Source organism: Cornus florida, unplaced genomic scaffold, assembly GCF_030987335.1.
Source record: "Cornus florida cultivar Cherokee Brave unplaced genomic scaffold, ASM3098733v1 CherokeeBrave_3.0.0_Hap2_Chr03, whole genome shotgun sequence".
Classification (NCBI taxonomy): domain Eukaryota; kingdom Viridiplantae; phylum Streptophyta; class Magnoliopsida; order Cornales; family Cornaceae; genus Cornus; species Cornus florida.
This window is the reverse complement of record NW_026775573.1, coordinates 49,708,509-49,724,721: the sequence shown is the minus strand read 5'-3', so window position 1 is coordinate 49,724,721 and position 16,213 is coordinate 49,708,509. Positions and strand designations below refer to the sequence as shown.

The window sequence follows — 16,213 nt, the reverse complement described above, 5'->3', positions numbered from 1 at the left end:
TTAATATAGAAAATAACTGTTGGAGTTAAAAATAAATAATCCAAATTTTTTTTACACAAATGTTGGACATGTTCTAGAAATGACAGAATGAGTGTGTTTATTTCTAAAAATAAAGGTTAAGATATTTAATTTAAAATAATAATTGATTTGCTTTTGGAAGTACTTAATTGAAGTCAAATTAGAATTGAAGATTGAATTTTTTTATTCAGGGACTTGAACACTGCCATATCCATTTGGGGAGCTGATGCTGTAGCGATTAGATCGGGGATAATATTTGTGTTTCTAATATTCATGTAATTTAATTTTGTTGGAGAAATTGAAAAAAAAAAAAGAAAAACAAAAAAACCAGAACATGGACAATGGAATTACAAGTGAAAATGAGTGTATAGATAAGCAAAATATGTCGGATAGGAGTGGTCATTATTTTGGTAAAACAATCAAAAACCCCAGTTTACACACTCTCTCCCTTTCTCTCCGATCTACCTATCCAAGAAACCTCAGTTCCAGCTGTGCCACCAACTCTCTCTCTCCTCTCTCTCTCTCTCTCTCTCTGCAAGCACCGGCAGATCTTCCAAGCTTCATATACAGCCCCGATTACACAAACATCTCTCTATACTCGCACATATATACATACATACATATATATATATGAATATGTGAGATCCCACTGGTTATTTCTTTTGATCAGTTCGTCTTTGTGATCAATGAAATTGAAGTTACAATTATACAAGCTCAATGACCTGTGAGAACTAGGGCAATTCAGTAATGGCGGCGGAGGTTTCTCACAGCTGGAGAGACTCGTACAAGGGCATGTCCTCTGACAACATCAAGGGTTTGGTTCTGGCATTGTCGTCAAGCGTCTTTATTGGTGCAAGCTTCATCGTCAAGAAAAAGGGCTTAAAGAAAGCTGGTGCTTCCGGAATTAGGGCTGGTAAGGACTCCTTTTGACTTGAAAACTATAAATGCTGGCATTCAAATTAGGAAATAGATACACAGATACAACTATGGAAATAGTGTTATCTGAATTCAATATATCTTAGTTTTTGATTGGTTGATATAGAGAAATTGAAATGATCGTGTGTTTTTTGATGTTCTGAATTTTTTGTAGTCTTTGCTCATTTTTGGGTTTTCTTGAGATGTGTTGAGATGTTGCAATTATTACCCACTGAAGCATGAATAAATACAAATCTCAGTTGATTATTGGAAACGAAATGAATCAAGGGTCATTTATTTGGGATTTTACTTTAAGGAAAATTTCAGCTTGATGCATAATTTACTTTATGCTGAATAGGTTGGAAAATCTGAGTTGACACCATTTCATATTCTAAAATTTCTGTTCAACCAGTGATCAATTTTGTCGATTCTTTTCCATTTATTACACATTGAACATTGTATTGGCTTTGAAGTGACGTCATTGTTTTCATTCTCTTGTGTGTGTGGACGCGATCAACCTCGACTTAAGGACACCGTTTGAATTGTTTGTTTTGTGGACTTCTTTACCAAGAAAAAAATCACAAATGTTTTTTTATTGTTTTCAGATTTATACTTCCTTTTTTTTTTGGCTCTTTTTTTGGCAGGTAACTACTAGCTATTTCTTCAAAAGTGTGGCTTATGCCTTAATGGGTTAACTGCATATTACTATGGTATCTTATTTTACAAAAATATGGTTTATGGGTTACCTTTACGTTCCTATGGTATCTTATTGTACCTGTGCAATCAGGGTTTTCTATGCTTTTCTGGTAGCTGGTTACATTTATTTTACTTGTTGGCTATGAATGTAAAAATAGAAGATCTTAAGTGCAGACCTGTTTATGAATTGAGCAGAGTATGGTAGCAGAGGGGCTTTTGCATATGTGAAGTAAGAATGCAGAACTACTTGCCAGCTTCCTGTTTTAAGTATAACGATCTTAGCTAATAAATGGTATTGCAGCAGAATTCGTTCCCTTCTTGTCTATTGTAAGCATACTATGGAAATGATGACACGCATAGCACGATGGAACGGTTGTATAAATATATTATGTAACCTTTTCAGAGCATCTAAAAATATTGTGCTTTTCTTGGAATGCAGATTCCATGATTGCTGTGCACTTTAGTATGGTTTTACAGAAAATATGTTAGGTTACTATAATGATTAATAATGTCACTGACAAAATTTCCATCGACTATTTTAACAGGAGTTGGAGGCTACTCATACTTATATGAGCCACTGTGGTGGGCAGGCATGATAACAAGTAAGATTTGTACAATTCTGTTTGTTAATTATCTGTTAATTAGATCAACTGTTGAATTTGTGATGCTAGTTCAGTATGCATGAATTTTCTCTGCAACAAATCATTATCTGTTGAAATGATGTTTATGCTGAAAGTTGAGCTCTGGAGATGGTTTCTTTCTTTATATCTAAATTGGTTTAGCTTCATACGGATGTGACATATGATCGTTTTTCTATGTGTATTTTATAGTCACCATAATGCGAGTTTATGAGAGCATCAAACAAGGAAAAGAATAGCATGTACAGCAGCATGGAACATTTAATAGCGTAGGAGCCAGTGAGGCCCACTTATCAGTTCTTAATTCTGTCATGATTAAATGATGTATTATCACTTTCTTAGTTGACCTTTCTTTTCCAAACAAGTTAGATGTAAGAACGTTTGATAAAACATCTTGAATTCTAAAGAAGAGATAGGGATATTAGAGTGGATTTTATGTGGCTAAAAGCCATCCGAATTGGTGAGGTATTTTTTAAAATTCTTGAAGTCAGCAAGAAAATTTTAAAACTACTTAATAGGTTAATTTCGGATCAAATGAGAGTTGCAATAACAGTGAACCTATTTAAAGTCGGATTTACTTGTTTGTGTCAAAGATGGCTTACTTAAATTTATCGAGAAGGAAAAATAAAGGCATAAGGTGTTCCTTTTTAGAAGGAAAAAAATTGTGCGCGCTTGTGCACCGCCGGGGGGGGGGGGGGGGGGGGGGGGGCGCTGGGGTTGTGTTGTGGTAATATATCGGTTATAACAAATTTATCTAAATTCAGCCGTTTTCTTCCCATATTCCAATTGGTTGTGGGATAGTTGAATTTGAAATTAAAGAAACCTACATAGAGAAGGCTGGTTTGCTGCTATAGGGGACAACACTTTTGAAATAGGATCTGAGTCTCCATCTGACTGCACTTTCTCTTTTGAATTCCATGTGTCTGGAAGTGATGGTAGTGCTAATCTTTGGTATGCTTGCTATTCTGTGAGTGTAATAGATGCACTCTACCTGGTTATCACTCAAATAAGGATCTCAATTAGGGAACTTTTACTTCCTTTTTTCTCTTATCTTGGGTTCCAGCTTTGCTTTGGCAGCGGAAGCGAAATGGGGTTAATTATATCTTTGATCTGGCATAATTCAAAGCCTACCTAGGCTGATATCTCTATTCAAATCAAAATTCAATTCATTTGTCATATTTGTTATCTTCCATTTCAGTGGAGAACTCATCCTCTAGTAGCTTTTCCTTTTTGCGTTCTTAATCAAATTTTGTTTTTATTAGAAGAGAAACATTTTATTGTCTAGCTTTTTCAATTAATAGACCCTGTGTGTAGCCATTTTTCTATAGCAAAGAAGAACATTTCAGTGTATAGCTGTACTTCAGAGTTGCTAGTGATGCGTTTAAAAGATAATAAAACAAATGTTCTTAAATATGATCCATAACCTTTAGGAGCTTTTATGGAAATTTCTCTTTTCAGATAGCCAATTAGTGCAGATGGAGGTATTACACTTAATGAACAAACTAAAGTGAAACCTTTAAGCATATCTTTGCAATGTTTGTCTTATAAATGTGAAATAATTTTACTTTTGTTCCATGAATTCAATATTTGTCCAAAAACTTTAATTTTTTGTTGGTATAGAACTTCATATATTACAAATCAAAATTTTGTTGTTGCTAGCTCAACTGGTAAAGTCTGATTGTTCACGTCTTTGCTTAAGCTTGAGCTGTTTGCCTCTCGGGAGTAGGAAATGGATGGTATCTTGAGCTATTGTTTCTTCAAAATAATCATACTAGGGATAGTATTGTGGTACATTTAGGACTGGGCTACTTCAAAGTGAGACATGCTAAGTCATCTTTGTTTTAGATCTATTTGATGGGAGGTTGAATGGATTAGCTTACTGGATTTACTTGATTGAGTATATGTATATTATGTGTGTGTTTGTGCAGTGGTTTATAAAATAGTCTACAATAGAACAGAATGATCTGACATGTTTATGCCTAACATACCTCCATGTATGGGCCATTGCTTAGTGCACTTGTAAAATGGGCTGTCAGGCGTGAGAACGAGGGTTCAAATCCTTGGAGCAACCACTTTGTGTAAATAATGCTAAAGATTAGGTCTGTATGTAGGCCCCCCACAAACCGAGCCCCCTGAATTAACGGGGACCGCACTGGATATTGACCATTTATACCTCTTTGTTTAAACTATCTTTAGTATCTAAATTAACTATGGGTGGGTATAATAATAGTTCGGAATGAATAGAACTTGAACTTGATAAGATTTTCAACAATAATTTCTATGACTATTCCTGTATTCTACATAAAAAGCAGATCATTTTGTCTGCTTGATTATAAATTTTTTTTTTCGTTTCCAATATTAAAGTTCCCAATAATAAGATTAATAAAATAAAATCAATACCCAATCCCACCCTGCTGCTGACACCACCACCAGAGTGCTTCATTGCCATATTCTTGCTGCTGTATACCTAATCTGTTGTGCTGCAAGACGGTATACTCTATCAATATAAGTAATAAACTTCTGCTCCATCTGGAATGGGGCATGAAATATTGAAAAAGGCAGTAGGAGGCAATGAGGCATGGAGAAGGTAACCAAAAGGAAAGGAAGCTGTCTTGTTATAGTGTTGGACAAGATGGAAAGGAGGAAGGGTATGTTTGTTAGATCTATTTCATCAAAAGCTGCTCTATAGGCAATGATCTGGTTTATAGGGTTGATCATCAAAGCATTCAGGAGCGCGAATCTGTACTGCGATCATGCCTTGTTGGTTGCTTTGACAGAGACGTGGGGTGTCTTGAAGGGATTGAGGCATGGGCGTCGAAAACTTGGAAGGTTTCATGTGGGGTGAAAGTATCTCCTTTACCTGATGATCTACTTCTGTTCAGGTTTCCTTCGGAGGCTGAGGCCTTAAGGGTGTTGGACGAAGGAAGGAAAAGATGGGGTGACGCTTTATTATCCATCGATATTTGGTACTTCGCCGCCGGCTGTTCTGCTGTAAAAGAATGAGTCATACGTCGGGTGATCCTGTTTGGTTTACCCCTCCATCTCTGGTGCAACAAGCTTTTTGAAGCAATTGGGAATTTATGTGGTGGATTCCGAGGAGTTGAGGCGGATGTTTCGGTTTGTGGACAGCGAATTCTTCTCTATGTCTTTGTCGGGAAAATGTTGCCGGAGTACGTTTTTGTTGAGGACTAACGAGTGGCTTACAGGGTCAACTTAATAGAGGAAATAACACCTCGTATTCTTCCGAAATCTTACTATGGCGTTGAGGAGTCACATATCCCGGCTGTTGCAAATGGAGGAAATCGCCGGAAAGCACAGATCTACCATGGCGTCGAAGGAAAGAGATGTCTGCCTATGCACGCGCCTGAAGCGCATCGAGGGGCCAATCAAGTCCTTAGTCATCGCCATATGTTCCCTCGTAATATCCGCGCTAACGGATACCAAACACGTGGCAAAGATTGTGTTCTTAATGGAGTCTTTAATGCTGTGAATTCTAATGGGCTTAGTCGTGGAACTGAAATGGGCTACGGGCCTATATCGTCATATGGGCCGCTTGTTCAACCCGGCCCACAGGAGCTGCAGAAGGCTGTTCATCGAGGGCCTCTTTATTTTAAGAACAAGCCCAGCCCAAAGTCCACTTTAAGTTATGGACCAAACGGGAGTAATATGGAGAGAAAGGTCTCAAGGGGGCCCAGAAATAAAGTGTATTAGTTTCTTTTATCAACCCCAAGCCCAGCTCACTTACCTCTAAAGGAGTCGGTCACTTTCAGAGGCCTGAAGATAATTCTGTAATTTTCTGGAACTCTCCGGAAAAGAGAAAATGGTTGAAATTTTCTGGTGTAGCGACTGGTGGTGGTCCTGTCGAATTGGGTTCTCGCCATTCTCAATGTTGTGCAGACTTCTCATCGTCATCTCTCTCTAAAACTTTCCAGCAGAAAGGAAGAACTGTTAGGTCTTCGTCTCGGGACCCCAACAGAAAACGTCAAGGAGTTAGATGGTCTCGAAAAGAGAAGCAGAAGTGGACCTCTACCAGTGATCTAGGTACGTCATCAGTTTCACATCCTCAGAATTTTAATGTCCCATCCTCTTCTTCTACCCCTTCTTGTGTGCTAAGGAGTGCCGGTGTTGGGCCGGAATTGGAGAAGTGTAGTGAGCTGATTCTCACGAATGATGGAACTGATTCTGGGTTGAATACGGAAGGTATGAAGGAGAGTGAGACTGTGGCTCCTAGGCAGATGAAAATTGCTGATTGTGCTGTTAAGAAATTATCTGAAGGGATTACAGTATGCGTGGGCAGAGACCTCCACTTCCAGCTGTCCAATGAAGAGGCTGTAGCTTTATTTAAAGAGCTTCGACTAAGTGTTGCTCTGAAAGGTCTTAATTGCTTGCCTCACACAGAGACTGATAGGACTGACTTTGTTTCAGAATCTGATTCTTTTTATGAAAATGATAAGGAGCTGGAAGAGGAAGTGCTTGATGATCTGGGTTCTATTCAACAGGTATGCTCCAATGAGATTACACCTTGGGTGGAGAAGAGTTCTGAAATCTAACAGGAGACACCACTGGCTATGGTGCGACCCGACGAACAGGGTGTTGATATGGGGAAAGATTGGGTAGTTGACAATATTGGAGTCACTAGTAAGCTTCTGGGAGTCTCTTCACAGGGTAATGATGTCCGGACATTATCCATCCTTCAAACAATTGTGGAAGGGAGAGAAGTTGCAGTGACCAAAGAAGTTATTAACACGAAGCCTTTATCATCTTGGAAAGGAGTACAGGAGATAAAGAATCTCATTTCTGAAGTCAACTATGAAGGCAAAGGAGGAGTGGTGAAGGAAAGGGGAAGAACCAGGAGCAGGAGTCTCAAGAAGGGTGGAGGGGAGATTATTTTATCTGGTTTACAATGAAGCTACGAATCATTTCATGGAATGTTCGTGGTCTTAATGATCCGAATAAGGGAAGGGTGGTGAAGGTAGCTTTAAGGAAGTGGGGTGCCCAGCTTGTTTGCTTACAAGAAACCAAGTTGGCATCCATTACTGACAGGGAGGTTAAGAGATTGTAGGGAGGAAGGTTTGTGGAATGGGAGGCTTTGAATGCTATGGGATTTTCGGGTGGGATATTAGTTATGTGGGATAGTAGATGGTTAACTCGAACGGATGTATGGATGGGAAGATTCTCTTTATCTTGCATGTTTAAGATGGAAGAGGACAACTTCAAGTGGGTTTTTACCGGAGTCTATGGACCGGTTGTTGATGATGTTCGACCTATCTTTTGGGAGGAGCTTTGTCTTTCCCTTGGTGCTTGGGAGGGGATTTCAATGCTGTTAGATCCCCGTCAGAGAGGTCTACAGGGGGAAGAAGATCTCTGGAAATGGATCAATTTTCTGATTTTATTAATGAGCATCTTCTTGTTGATTTACCAATGGAAGGAGCAGCTTATACTTGGTCCAATGGTAGGGATCCAATAACTCTATCAAGGCTGGACAGATTTTTAATTTCTGGGGATTGGGAAGAGAAGTTCCCGGATGTTGTTCAAGCGGTGTTAGAAAGGGTCACTTCTGACCATGTGCCTTTGGTTTTGGATTGCGGGGGTTTATGTTCTCAAAGATTCCCGTTTAGATTCGAGAATATGTGGTTGCGTGCGGATGATTTCAAAGGAAAAGTCAGTTCTTGGTGGGAAGGAGTCACTTCTTCAGGTTCACCCAGTTTCACAATTGCAAAGAAGTTAAGGGCTCTCGAATTAGCTCTTAAGCAGTGGAACAAGGATGTCTTCGGGAATTTGGAATGGAGGAAGAATAGAGTACTTGCTGAATTTTCAGAGATTGATTGTCTTGAGGAGGCCGGAAGGGATATGGAATCTCCTCGTTCCAGGAGAGCCTCTTGTCAGGCGGTATTTGCTGAGATCGCTAGTATGGAGGAGATCTCGTGGCGACAAAAATCCCGGGCTCTTTGGTTAAAGGAAGGTGATCGGAACACAAAATTCTTCCATCGGTTAGCTAACGCTTATAGGAGGAGTAATCATATTGGAAGAATTCGGGTGGATGGTGAGGAGTTGTGGAGAGAGGAAGAGGTGCGTAACGGTATTGCTTCCTTTTATCAAAAGCTTTACACAGAGCCTTTAGATTGGAGGCCCAAACTTGATGGTCTCCATTTTGAGGCTATTTCTGAGCTTGATAGAGATAGGATTGAGAATCCTTTCACTGAAGAAGAAGTTCTTAAAGCTCTCTCAAGCTGTAATGGGGACAAAGCTCCGGGACCTGATGGCTTCACTATGCGATTTCTGATGGAAAGTTGGGCGGTTGTAAGAAATGAGGTAATGGGTACTTTTCAGGAGTTTCATTCTTTTGGCGTCTTTGAGAAATCGCTTAATGCTTCATTCATTGCCCTTATTCCAAAAAAGGGAGGTGCTTCAGATATAAAGGATTTTCGTCCTATTAGTTTGGTGGGCTACATTTACAAACTCATTGCTAAGGTGCTCGCTTTAAGGATGAAGGAAGTTATGGATGGAATTATTTCGGATTCCCAGAACGCTTTCGTTGGCGGATGACAAATTCTTGATTCAGTTCTTATTGCTGGCGAATGTGTGGATTCCAGATTGCGGAGTGGTATTCCTGAAGTTCTATGCAAACTTGACATTGATAAAGCATATGATCATGTGAATTGGAATTTCCTACTCTGTTTGTTACAAAGAATGGGGTTTGGAAGTAAATGGAGGAAATGGATTGAGACCTGTCTTTCGTCTGTCAAGTTTTCAGTTCTTGTGAATGGCTCTCCCGCCGGTTTCTTTGGTTGCTCTAGAGCTATAAGACAAGGTGATCCTTTGTCATCTTTCCTTTTTCTTCTTGTTATGGAGGGGTTAAGTAGACTGATGCGTAGGGCAGAGGACCTTGGTTTTGTTAAGGGTTTCAGAGTGGGTAGAGATTTAGACCATCAGATGGAGATTTCCCATTTACTCTTTGCAGATGACACCCTGGTTTTCTGTGATGCTGATGTGTCTCAACTTCGACACTTGAGGTGTGTTCTGACTTGTTTTCAGGCAGTTTCCGGGCTAAAGGTCAATGTGGCAAAGAATGTGCTTGTCCCAGTAGGGAATGTTCCGGATATTTCCTCTTTAGCTGCAATCCTTGGATGCAAGGTGAGCTCATTCCTAATTCCTTATTTGGGTTTGTCCCTAGGGGTCTCTTCAAGTTTAGTGGGGAGTTGGGATTCTGTGATTGACAGGTATGCGAAGAGATTAGCAGGTTGGAAGAAGCAATACTCGTCAAAAGGGGGTAAAGTTACTCTTATCAAGAGCACCTTGTCGAGCCTTCCCACTTATTTTCTTTCTATGTTCCAAATCCCTTGTTCCATTGCAGACAGGATTGAAAAAATTCAAAGGGATTTCCTTTGGGGTGGTAAGGGCGATGAGTTCAAGTACCACCTTGTCAGATGGGAGGAAGTTTGTAAGCCTGTGAAATTAGGTGGATTTGGTATAAGACGTTTAGTTCTTTTCAATTAAGCTCTCTTGGGTAAGTGGTTATGGAGATATGGGAGGGAAAGACATCGACCATGACGCAGGTTAGTCTCTTGTCGGTTTGGCGAAGAGGCTGGAGGTTGGTCTATGCGTCCGGTTACCCTAGTGGGAGGAGTAGGGATGTGGAAGGCTATTCGGAAGGGATGGGATGTTTTTTCGGCTCATATCAAATTCAAACTCCATGACGGACGTTGCATTCGGTTTTGGGAAGATCTCTGGTGTGGGGATCAGTCACTTTCTCGTACTTTTCCAAGATTACATAGTATTGCTGTTAATAAACACGCCTACATAGTCGACTGCTATTGGCTTGATAGCAGCGGGATTATATGGGATGTGCATTTTCGGCGCTCTTTTCAGGATTGGGAGATGGACGAGGTATATGTTTTTTTGGATCTTCTGTATCGACAGGAGGGCGTTGGCAGAGATAATGATGTTTTAAGTTGGGTTCCCTCTTCTCATGGTCGTTTCGAAGTTAGATCTTTGTTCTTATGTTTGTCAAAATTTGTTAATTGAGACTTCCCGTGGAAAATTATTTGGCGGTTTATGGCTCCAATTAGGGTGGCTTTCTTTGTTTGGACTGCTGTGTGGGGAAAGATTCTGACAATTGATAATTTGAGAAAAAGGGGCAATTGTATAGTTAATCGCTGTTGTCTATGCAAGGATGATGAGGAGTCCGTTAATCACCTCCTTTTGCGTTGCCCTGTGGCGATTGATTGTTGGAATCTTATTGTTGGGTTGTTTGGCATGTGTTGGGTTATGCCACGATCTACTAAGGAATTGATTCATATTTGGAGAGGTTGTCGAGTGAGAAGAGACGTTCACGATTTCTGGAGAATTGTACCACATTGCGTATGGTGGTGCATTTGGAAGGAGAGAAACAGCAGAATGTTCGAAGGAAAAGAGTCGCCTACGGAAACGGTCAAACTTTACATTCTTCGTTCTCTCTTCAATTATGTGAAGAGGAGCTTTTGTTCTTCTTCATATGATTTAATTACTTTTTTGGATTCTTTGGGGCCTTAGTTCCGGTTCCACTTTTGTAATTGGGACGTGTTCCCCTCTTGAACGCCTTTTTTTAATGTTATTTTTACTTATCAAAAAAAAAAATCAATGCTTGGTGTTGAGTTATTCTTGCCACTGTTCTTGTTATTATAATCAGTAGCTGTTTTCTTCTTCTTGTTTGACAAATCTAGAAACTTATATGACAAGTACTTCAGTTTCCTTTACCAACCACATGTGTTACTTATAGTCCATAATTTTCCTTGAGAATGTGAATTCTAATGAGTGGTTGCTTTTGTAACAGTGATTGTTGGAGAAATTGCTAATTTTGCAGCTTATGCTTTTGCACCAGCTATTCTGGTCACTCCTCTTGGTGCACTCAGCATTATTATCAGGCATGACAGAAAGTCGCACACCATATTTAATTTTGATTCTCCAATTTGATGACTGATAATGATATTGTATTTCAGTGCTGTGCTTGCACACATTATTTTACGGGAGAGGCTGCATACTTTTGGGATTCTTGGTTGTGCTTTGTGTGTTGTGGGTTCTACCACAATTGTTCTTCATGCTCCTCAAGAACGTGAGATTGATTCCGTGAAAGAAGTTTGGGATCTTGCTACAGAGCCAGGTATTGTATTAGTGCCTGTTTAATAATCCACTTAACTTTCCTTTTACCTGTTTTATATTATGTTTCTTGCTTGCTTCTTTTTTTGGGTAATAAAACTTGTTACCGAACTTAATGACCAGAGTTCTCTTTTGCAGCTTTTCTCTTTTATGCAGTTCTGGTGATAATAGCTGTGTTTATACTTATATTCCACTTTATCCCACAATACGGCCAGACGCATATAATGGTGTATATTGGAGTTTGTTCACTAGTTGGCTCCTTATCGGTATGTATTTGCACTTCATTTTTGTTTTCTTTCCCTGGTTATTTCCCTATAAATAGTTTATCCTAAGAACTATGCTTGGGCAGGTAATGAGTGTGAAAGCACTTGGAATTGCTTTGAAGCTAACTTTCTCGGGAATGAATCAGCTAACATACCCTCAAACATGGATCTTCACTGTTGTTGTTATTACTTGTGTGATCACACAAATGAACTATTTAAACAAGGTACTGAGTTTCCTATTCTTTCTTATCATTTATTTATTTATTCTTTCATTTTTAATCTTTTCAGTCATCAGTCATTTATATGCAATTGATGTGCTGTCCTTGCTTTTCTTGTATAATGTCCTTACTTTTGTCAAATATATTTGTATCTTTTAGTAACTGTCAAATTGAATTTTTCTGTAATTTCATTTTACTTTTGTTAAGTGTTAAAACATCAAGTGAGAAGGCCTTCAAAAGGTCCCATGGAACAATAGACCAAAGAGGAAAAACATCACAAGAACAAGTCCCACCTTTTTAAACAAAATAGTTAGAGGTTGGGAAGAGGACCCTTGAGCAAAACAAAAGGAAGATGAGAACCAAACAATGGTTGTACTACCATCTAAGTAGAGGAAAAGACTGTAGGCCAACCAAGAGAATGGAGAAGTCTCAAGAAAAAATACAGTTTGGTAAGCCCCATTTTACTGCAGCCAACAAGTAGATCGAGTATTAGCAATCTTCTTCAAAAAACGACGTCTAACTCTGATATTATCTACAACTCATACCTGAATCATATTAACATCCCTGTGCTCATTTAGATACATTCTATGATTCCGTTCCCTCCAAAGAATATACCGTTGCAGCCAACTACACTTTGCAAACAGTAGTCCCAAGGATTTATCATTTACCTTAAGTTGTATGACTCTAGTCTTCAAGTCAAATGGGATTGGTCAACTTAAGTGTCCTATTTGTTACTGATAATTTATCTCTGCCCTGGCATCAATGATAAATTTGTAAGAAATGACATGTGGATGGCAAAGTGAAAGGCTTTTTACATATATATATATATATATTTTTCCTGAATGGGATAATTTATAAAAGAAAAAATAACATTACAAGGTCTGAAGGAGGCATTCCCCCTTTTACAACACACGGCTAGAATAAGCTCATTTCCAATAGCTGCTAAACAACAATAAAAATGAAAAACTCAGCATCAAGAACTAAAAATGATTAACAAATCCTCAAGTCTAATTTTAAGATATGCAAGCACATCCCAAACTCTGGCAGCATAGGTAGAAGCATCCTGTATTCCATGATGGAGAACTGAATTTCTACTAGACCCAATTTTCCAAATGGTGACAGCAAACAAGGCAACACAGGACCTTTGATTTTGTAGAATTTATAACTGAATGTTGAAGAAACCACTCTGTCATCTGTGTAAGAGAGGAGAAACTGGGCAGATCCATTTGAATAATACTAGCTAATTCTTGCCAAATTGCAACAGCATAGTTACACTCCCAGAATAGATGATCATTAGTATCTGTATTTGCCAAACAGTTATGACAGATAGGAGTGATAACTAAACCATGTTTCTACAGATTCACATAGCTAAGATTCTTATTATGCAGTATAATTGTAACACCCACAGCTATTCTAGGTCTGCAGTGGCCCCAGCAAAGAGTACTCCATTGAATTACCTGTTTTTTAAATCTACATGAACTCCAAGCTGCTTTCAAAGAAAACCTACCATGCTTCCATTTAATTGTATCAGTCCCAGCCTGGGCTTTTTACATATTATTTAGTGGGTTAGAGGGAAATGTACAATTGTGCTAGTGATTTGGATACTAATTGGTTGTCAACTATCAGTACTTTGTTTTATTTATTTATTTATTTTCCTTTTCTGATGTCCAACTATTGTGGAGATAGGGGAGAGCTCTTGATTTTAGAAAAAATATCGTGACTAATTATGAAGCCTTTGATGGCAAAGGACCAGAAAACTTGGTATGAAGAATTTCACTGAAGCTAATTTAACTTTGGTGTGCAAGGTTTGTAGGAGGCCACAAGCTAACAAAGTTTTGTTTTGAGCACATGTCAATTGGGCTGCCAGTCTACACTGGTTGGGGCGGGTCATGAGATCTAGAATGTGAAGATGCTTTGATTTGGGGGCCGTCCATAAATATGCAGTATGCTACAAAGTCTGCTTATGAGATGGCAGCCCTCTAATCAGCCCTGCAGTGAAGACAAAGGTTGTAATATTTGGAAAATGAAATTCATACCTAGAGATAAATGCTTTCTGAGGTTTGCAAGATTAGATAATCTTCTGACGAACAAGAGCAAGGTGGTGTCTGTGGTTGGCAAGATTGGATAAACAAGAATAGGCAGTAGTCCGATCTGTGGTGCAGTCTGTGAGCACATTTTACCTTTCAGAGATTGCCAGACTTGCAGGAGGGCACTTGGGAACTCTATAGCCAGGACTGTAGGAAGATGGAAGAGAATCTGAGAACAGGTAGAGTTCTGGGAGATGGGAGCCCCCAAAGCTAAGATATTATATTGGCAGTACCATACTGTAAAAATTGGGGGTTGAGGAACACGACTATGATCAGGGCCTCTTCCTTTCCTTTCCTTTCAAATTTGGAGTGTATTTTTTCTCAGGTGGAACAAATGCTCAGAGCCCCATAAAAAGAATATTAGAGTCCCTCAAGGGTGGAGCAGTTTGTGAAAGACATTTTTGTGATGGATCAAATTAGACTTTGAGGGGGGTTATTATGTCCAATTCAATTTTCAATCAGTTGTCGTCTAAATTGAATTGAAATTATTCAATTCAATCATAATAATCAACAGATCAAATAAGGAGCAATTAATCATGCTATAATCAAGGAACCACAATATTGGAATCACAAAAAGTAATAAAGGGCAAACATGATTTTATCTGAAAAACCCTAGCAGGAAATAACTACAAGATTTTACACAAAATTTAACAATCCACTGTGACAGGAACTACAACGTTATGGTCAGTAACAGATTGACCCCAGAATCACCGTTCGTTTGTTTACGTTTGGCATAAAGCTTTTTGGTGTGTCTTACTCCCAGTGTCACCTTAATCACAAGTCAAGTTACTGCTGTCACATCAATGAACTGTTCTTTACAATTCCCCTTCTTTCCCACTGATTGCTGGCAAATTTTCCGCACTATTTGCAAGCTATGACCGGCTCCTCATTGATTAGCACTCGTTCACATGAGCAAAGACTCCAAGAGTAGTAGTCCACGACAAGATGATGATTTAGTGGTTACAGAACACTGGTATGCCAGTATGTTCCTCACATTACATAGTCACATAGCAATTAAAAGGTATATTTAACTCAAATTCTGGCTATGTGAGAAAAACAATTCTCTTATGTTGTTTTTAGTCTCTCTAAATCTTTTCATTATTTCTTAAGCATCTCTCATTAGAATAACTCTAGACTCATGCTCATAAATTAGGAATGCTCGGATGGGCTTTCTAATAAAAGGACTCCACTCGAGATAGAAAACCTTGTCAATGCCTATATTTGACAAAGCTCGATCGGTCTACAACCTTAGTTCAATCAGTCGATAAGATTTCAGTCGTTGTATCTGTCCATCATTTTAGTTCAATCTATCTGCAACTATTTGTTGAAAACTCAATCTGTTCGATGTAAGCTTGACTGATTGAGTAGCTACTGGTTCACAATGTCCCGACTTTAGTTCTTGTTCAACTGGCTGACCCTTCAATTGGCCTAGTCGACACTCTTTGACTTCCGATTGTTCCGTATCTTTTAACTCGGCGAAGGTGTTGTTACCGTTGAAAAACACTTAAAAGTTCTCTCCTTGTAAGTGCTTCCCTAGGACCCTGAATGAGTCAGTGATTACATGATACGCCATTTCTTGCCTTCCAGCATCTGGAAATGGCACCTTGTCTCAAGGTTCAGTTCAAACACGAGATCAGACTCTACAGTTATTTTTCAAGTCAAAACTTCTTAATTGGTTCCTAAATGAGTTCATCCAAATACCTAGGTCTGAGGGCCAATTTACCTAATGACTAACCAGCTCGAAATTTGAGGCCAATAAGTCACTTGCCACTCTCAAAATGTCTCTGATCATAAAAGCTTGAAGGATCATTTTGCCAACAAGTTGGCTCAGTCTTCAATGTTTAGTCACATCTTCAATAATGTTGATTCATCTAATAGAGTGATGAAACCCTATTGATCTAACGAGAGTTTTGTTTATGGAACATGTCAACCCTTTACTACAATGTCCCTTTTCCCAAGAAAATTGGTACTCACACCCCCCCCTCCTCTCCAAGTCTCATTAGGTCAATATTAGATGAGACCCATTTTCTTCTCTCATATATTACAAACTTTTTTGCAATTTCACGTGAACCTTGCACATTATCACAATTTAATTATTAGAAGGTATTAGAGAAAAACAGCTGAGTTGAACTGATGCATATAGCATCTTTTATAATTGATTTGCAGCCATGAAGCATTGCCAAAAATAGCTTAAAAGATGTCAGAATGTGTGAGACAACTTTAGCTTGCTTGAAGTGAATAAC

General features: G+C 38.9%; 1 protein-coding gene across 1 annotated transcript in view; it reads left to right on the top strand.

Annotated features, from left to right (window-relative positions):
* Positions 1–402: 402 nt before the first annotated feature.
* Positions 403–16,213, top strand: part of LOC132300477 (probable magnesium transporter NIPA4) — a 30,217-nt gene continuing 14,406 nt past the window's right edge. The window contains exons 1-6 of the mRNA XM_059797570.1: positions 403–931; positions 2,175–2,231; positions 11,080–11,170; positions 11,246–11,406; positions 11,541–11,668; positions 11,752–11,889. Coding sequence (XP_059653553.1) covers positions 766–931; positions 2,175–2,231; positions 11,080–11,170; positions 11,246–11,406; positions 11,541–11,668; positions 11,752–11,889 — 741 coding nt within the window. The 5' untranslated portion in view covers positions 403–765. The remainder of the gene's footprint in view (positions 932–2,174; positions 2,232–11,079; positions 11,171–11,245; positions 11,407–11,540; positions 11,669–11,751; positions 11,890–16,213) is intronic.